Source organism: Bactrocera neohumeralis, chromosome 5 (assembly GCF_024586455.1).
Source record: "Bactrocera neohumeralis isolate Rockhampton chromosome 5, APGP_CSIRO_Bneo_wtdbg2-racon-allhic-juicebox.fasta_v2, whole genome shotgun sequence".
Lineage (NCBI taxonomy): Eukaryota > Metazoa > Arthropoda > Insecta > Diptera > Tephritidae > Bactrocera > Bactrocera neohumeralis.
Window position 1 is genome coordinate 20,050,229 of NC_065922.1, and position 6,696 is coordinate 20,056,924.

The 6,696-nt window shown below is 39.4% G+C and overlaps 1 protein-coding gene across 1 annotated transcript; it reads left to right on the forward strand.

The window, feature by feature from the left end:
- Nucleotides 1-166: 166 nt before the first annotated feature.
- Nucleotides 167-6,023, forward strand: LOC126758552 (RUN domain-containing protein 1). The gene is made up of 4 exons (XM_050472866.1): nt 167-1,255; nt 1,334-2,073; nt 2,747-3,628; nt 4,470-6,023. Exons 1-4 carry the CDS (start codon nt 356-358, stop codon nt 4,657-4,659), a joined length of 2,712 nt encoding a protein of 903 aa, XP_050328823.1. The 5' UTR covers nt 167-355; the 3' UTR covers nt 4,660-6,023.
- The last annotated feature ends 673 nt before the right edge of the window (nt 6,024-6,696 follow it).

Here is a 6,696-nt window from a genome sequence, read left to right on the forward strand (position 1 = left end):
ATTTATTAAATATACAATTTTTTTCTCTCTCTCTTCCTCTCTCAAACTCAACTATTTTTCAACAATTTCGCAAAAAAATATTTCGCAGCAGGTAACACTACCACGATTTCCGTTATTCTATTACAATATACCGTAATCAGTGTCACAAAACTACACCATATGTCTTCGTTGCACATTCGTAGTTTTTCTCCGAATACTTGTTGTGTGAGGACGTTGTGCTAATTGAATAAAATTGATTTTTTCCCTGAGCATTTTTGCTTAGAAATGTTGCAAAATATTTACAGCGAATATTCAAGAATAAAATCAACATTCTCCATGTGTATATAGTGTATAAAGAGAGTGCATTTAAAACTTAATGAAAATGAATAGCATACGGTGTAGTGAACAGATGGAAGAAAAGTTCGATAAGGACTTCAGCAGCCTGCTTGCTAAATCCAATGTGGCAGACAACAAAGAAAACGGTGTTTGTGCAATTGCACTTGTGGAGGTGGCAAATAAGCACACAGACGTGGGGGATGATACAGGGGACGAAGGTCAACAACTTGACGAGGATGAAACGATTTTTCTTGAGCGTCGTTGCAATAGTCAATGTAGCGAAAGTAATGCAGCTGATGCGACGCGAGTGGAGGCAAGAACCCCCAACTCAGCACCCGCTACACCGTCGCCGACTTTCGGACAAACCACCCTTTATGCTGCACACAAAACGACAGCTTATGAGTGTATGATGGGTAGCCAGCTAGACGGGGCTGAAATGGAGGAGGAAGAAGCAGAAGAGGTGGAGGTAAAAGATAGCCTAGGGAAATCAACACTACATGACACGTCGAATAGCGAGCTACAATTGTTCGCGCAATGCCAGGAAGCAAATGGCATTTTCAATGACGACACCTTATTGACAGCGGAACATTTCGATCATATATCACCGCATCCATTGAGTGAGCGTTGGTCGCCGTTAGGCGCGAATTACGATGATGCAATGAGTCCGACATCAGAATTGCTTAGTCCTGAATCGGAGTTGGAACTGCTGAGTTCCGATAGTCAGGATAAGCAAGAAATGTTGCGTGGCGATACCAATGATTTGGGACGCTTGAGAAGCATGGAAGAGGAGCAGGAGCTATTAACCACTTCATTGATGGCATTGACTTCACATTTCGCACATGTTCAGCTACGCGTGCGACAAATTGTGGAGGCACCGTCACATGAGCGTGATCAGTTACTTAAAGATTTGGAGGAGTTTGCGTTTCGCGGTATACCGGAAGTGAGTAAAATCACGGTGAAATGTATTCACAGGAAATATTTTTAAATAATCTTTGTTTCAATTATCTCTCTCTTGTAGCCAATTGTACCTGCCGCGGTAGGTAACACAAATGCAGACTCCTCTAGCCATTCGCAGCCCGACGATGAAGCCGTGCGTCAGCGTCAATTCGAGCTGATCGAACATTTGAAGTCCCAACTAAGTGAATTGGAAAAACTGGCTTATGAATCCGGTGCGCCCGTCTTACCACAACATATACTGCTAGAGAAACAGAAGATAATCATTGATGAGTTGAAGAATAAACTCAATCTGCAAGTGGACGAACGCGATTTACCCGAACTGACTTCGGAAGAGTTGAAGAACCATGTAGATAACGCCATTGGCGAGTTCGTTGGTCCGCTGCGCATGAAGGAACAATTAGTGGCGCAGCTGAAAACTCAGATCACCGATCTGGAACGTTTCATTGCCTTTTTGCAATGCGACACAGAGGATTCAAAAATGAAGACACTCAATGGTAATGAGAAACCGAATGAGCCCTACAATAGTTATGCTGCCAAGAAAAAAGGTGAAAAAGTGCGGAAGAAACTTGTGTCACCGCAGCAGGAGGCTACCGAACAGGATACTCTGAATACAATGCATCCAAATACAAGTCGGAACGCCGCACAACAAGACAGTGGAGAGACTTTAAATAGCAAGGCTCATAGTTTGTTAGATAAAGCTTCGTTGTTGATGCAAATGTTCGCCACGACACATTTTGGCGCCAAGGCAGATCAGTTTCAGAAGAATGCGATGAAAAAGACATCGAAAGGCAATCATTGGGGGTGAGTAAACTTGTGGAAAGGTTTACAGTGGGAGTCTGTCTGGTTCAAAAAGATGAAATGAAGATCGACATCTTAAAGTGTACATATAAAGCGGTGCTAGTTGGTGGTATCATAGTAAGATAGAGAGAGAGAGACAGCTTGACCAATTCCTAAAACAGCCGGTTCTACGCTACCGGAATCGAGTACAATTTTATCCGTCCAAGGGTTGTTATTTTAGCGACCTAAGTCTGTTCACGTAAGCGGTTTCTACGCCAGTAAAGAAGAAGAAGAAGTCTGTTCGCATCGTTTGAACCAAAGAGGGAATTAATTAACCGTTACAATAATGTTGGTTACTTCAGACCGAGGTGATTCCAAGTTGAGACTCAAAGTAAAGATTATAAGGGACTTAAACAGAGTCGTTATGGTTTTAAAAGCAATCAGAAGGCCAGAGACACAGTTTTAAGTTTGTGTCAAGGTCAAAATTTAGTTCTTTTATACAAACAGCCCAAGCTTAATGCTCCTCAATTCAAAGAAACTTTCGAGAAATTTCCCAAGTAGTCCCCAAAAAAATATGTTCTCTAAAGTTTTACATTGTTTTCAAGTGCCGGAGGGGTTCTACATGTTAAAATACTTCCTTTGAATATATTTTTTGTAGAGTCATTATTTTAGAACATAAATTTCCACAATTTTTCAGGGATTTACGCGCACAACTGGAGGTCGACATACAGGAGGTGGCATCTCTTGCAGCCACACTAAGCTTCGACCGTGAAAAGTTGGCCAACATGAAGCGGGCGCTGAAGAACACCAGCCGCAATGCCAACACAACAATGGCGCTAAGCGCACAAAACGGTACAGTTACGGCCCCGCCACGTGCGCGCACACAACCAGCCAATGCGGCAACGCATCGCAAGGATCTCAAAGCGTACATCGTATCATCCGATTCGGATGACGACACGTACGATTGTTATGCCTGGGAACGAAACCATTGTCGCAAGACGCACGGTGCGCGCTATAAGGGCGGCGACTCCATCATCACGATTAGTAAAGAGTTAACAACGGCGGTGCGCAAGAATTTCTCCATGACACTGTTGCGACTCATACAGCATGGATTGCGTGTGGAAACGGAATCGGCCACGTCCAGCCTAATTGTACCGTTCATGCGTTGCCTCAATCCGTCCCCAGTTTTTGCCGCCGAACAGGGTTATCGTGGCAGGGATACGACCAGCGCTACATCCTTCGTCTCGTCAGCGGCCTTCTCTTCCACCTACAATGCCAATTACACGGACAACGATTGCGATGACGTGAACGCAGGCGGCTTCTTCGGCAGTGGCGGCAGTCGTCCCATGCATGCTTGGGAACTCATTTTGGAGTATTACTATCTGAAGAATGGCGATGAGTTTAATAATACGCCGGCGCGTAAGCTTTCGCAAAGCTTCAATTTGGACATTGTCGACGCGCAAACGGTCACGGCGAAGCAGAGCTTCCTCAGCGCTGTGGGCATGATTATCGCCATGCATCGGCCCTACAAGCGTAGCTATAATGCACACTTCAAGGCGTTCGTTTGTGCGGGTCTCAAGTGAGTGTAACTTTATTTTATTTTATTTTATTTTAATTTTTATACCCTGAGCAGTACAGTACATGATCCGTCTGAATGGTTGTCTGTATATACACGCACTAGTCCCTCATTTATTCTATTGAGATATCGATCTGAAAATTTGCCTCCGTGCTTTTCTCACCAAGAAGCTGTTCACTTATCGGAACCACCGATATCGGGTCGCTATAACATATAGCTGTCATATAAACTGAACGATCGAAATCAAGTGTTGATATGAAAAGCTTTGTCATTTGACGAGATATCTTCAAGAAATTTGGCATGGATTATATTTTGAGGCAGTAATGTAATCTCTAAAGAAATTCTACAGATCGGACCACTATAGCATATAGCTGTCATACAAACTGAACGATCAGAATTTAGTGTTTGTATGGAAAGCTTTCTCATTTGACGAGGTATTTTCACGAAATTTTACATGTATTACTGTTTAAGGCATAAATGTAATCTCTGAAGTGATTGTTTAGATCGGACCACTATAGCATATAGCTGTCATACAAACTGACGGATCAAAATTAAGTGCTTCTATGGAAAGCTTTGTCATTTGACGAGATATCTTCAAGAAATTTGGCATGAATTATTGTCCAAAGTAACGGCACAATCTCTGAATAAACTGTTCAGATCGGACCACTATAGCATATAGCTGTTATACAAATTGACGGAACAAAATCAAGCTAGAGTTTATTATTTATTCATTTATACCCTTTTATGTTATAAGAAATGCACATGTAAAGGGTATTATAATTTCGGTGCAACCGAAGTTAACGTTTTTGCTTGTTTTAACATTTTTCACTTTCTCATTTTGCAGCTGCCATCAGTTGGTCGAGTGGTTGAATTTGATTTTCAGCTGCAACGATTTGGTGGACACCTACTACACGCCCAACAGCTATGTTGCACGCACCGGTTTTCGTGACTCGCTGCGCTCCATCGACGCTCTCACCAAATATGATTTCGATTTGCCCATAGATTTGGCCATACGACATTTTAGAAACCTTTAAAATTATCAACTAATCGACATACATATATACATATATATAGTAGATATAGTTAAGTGAGCAAAGTGCTTATGCATAAGTATGTGTGTATGACATCCATTGGGCAATTATTTTCATATCCTAACATTAAAGTAGTAAAAAAAAACCGCAAAGAAATCATTGTACTTATATTATTATTGCAGAACTAATCGAATTTCTTCCAAATTAGTAAGCGCATTTATTGATGTGTTATGCTCAAGTATTCATGAAGTTCGAATATTTGTGTATGTCAGTGTGTATTTTATGGTTTGACAAGTTGTATGTATAATGTTGAAAGGTATCAAGCAAATTCTAGTCCATTTTATTCTAGTCTAACACCACTCAATTCGTGCATACTTACATTTTACCCACACAAACAATTTATATATATATATATATATGTTAACTAATGTGTATCTGACTATTTGATAACTAAATAATGTCTAAGTAGTGCTTTTTTAATACAATGCTATGTAAACAGACCAAATACCCACACAAACAAACTTACAAATAAGCAAAGCCAGCACTCTTTAGCACTCTTCTAAGTTTCTCGAATATTTGTAAGTTTTTGATTTAAGATTTACATAATTTTGCTAGAAAAGTGCGGTTAGTTTTGAACTAAAGCGTCATAAAAAATATTTTTATTTTTTTTTTTATTTGGAGTTTCTATATCTAATTTAAATTTTTAATTAATTTAATTATTTTTAGCAAAGAAGTTTGAAATTTCCTCTTAAGCACTAGCAAATTAAATATTTTTTTGCTTTAAAATGATAAAAAATTTTTTAATAACTTTTATTTAAACTTACAAATGATAGTCAAGTAAAAAAAAATTAGTTAAAATTATTCTTCTGGCATAATTAGTTTACAACAAAGTCATTTGGTTTTTTGAGAAAATAAAAACTTTTGTGAAAGGCCGTTGGTCCCCATATAAACTCACCAAGAGCCTTCTTAACAATTTATTTCTACAACAAATACATATACACACATAAATATATAAATATATATTATAAAAAAGTGCAGTAAAAATTATATAATTAAAACTAAAATATATTAAATAACATAATTAATATAAATCTATGTGCATGTCATAATATTTAGATATACATACCTACATAAATATATTCTAGTCTAAGTATACAAATAACAACAAATTAATCGAATAAAGAAACTAACGTAAATGAAGCTAAAGTAAAATGAAAAAAAATCATATTTTTAATTTTTTTTTCGAGTCAAGTGCAAATATGCCCACAAACAGCTGCGTTCATGGAAATAGTAGTGCCGGTGGGTTCTAACTATAAAACAGAAAAATCAAGCTAAAAATACAAACAATGAATTTAATACCTCTAAAATGTAATTTTTAGCTTTGCTACGTTCTATATCTACACAGCTTTCTCTAAATTTGTATTTTGTACTAGCAAGAGACTCGGGTTATCTTAAAGACGCAAATGGGAAGTGGGCCATGAGTAGTGAGGATACACTTCGGATGCTCCTTGATGCTCCCCGAGTAACACGTCTTCTAGGGTGTATCTCTCGGACGATTGTCGACTTTCTGGATGAACTGGACCTGGGCGATCAATTCGTTCAAACCTTTTAAGTTCCCGGGGCCGGATGGCAACACACCAGTGCAGCTGCAACATACTGTTAAGATGTCATACAACTGGTTGGCACCTATCCATGCGAACTGCATAAGACTGAGTTACATGCCGGGGGTGGCTCCCATGTCACGACCAAGGTCTCTCCTCCTGCATACTAAAAACTCTGGGAAGACTAATTTACTGCTACAAAAGGCGTCGGATCCGAAGGACCATTTATCATGAGGGCAACATGCTTATTGTAAAGGCAAGTCAGTGGATACTGCCCTGAATACTAGCGTGTCATGGACCATCCTTGATATGAGGAAGCTTTCAAAACATCCTGCCGGAAGCAGTCGTAACTGTTCTAGACGGTCTTGGGGTTAAATCAAACCTCAAACAACTCATTTTCAGTCTTCTGTGCGACAGAGTGATTGAAACGTAATGGGGA

Excerpts from the sequence above, each read along its gene's own strand:
- LOC126758552 (XM_050472866.1), top strand. The coding sequence starts at position 356 with ATGAAAATGAATAGCATACGGTGTAGTGAACAGATGGAAGAAAAGTTC. Across the intron at positions 1,256-1,333 it reads CGTTTCGCGGTATACCGGAA|CCAATTGTACCTGCCGCGGT; the intron begins GTGAGTAAAATC and ends TCTCTCTTGTAG. Across the intron at positions 3,629-4,469 it reads TTCGTTTGTGCGGGTCTCAA|CTGCCATCAGTTGGTCGAGT; the intron begins GTGAGTGTAACT and ends CTCATTTTGCAG.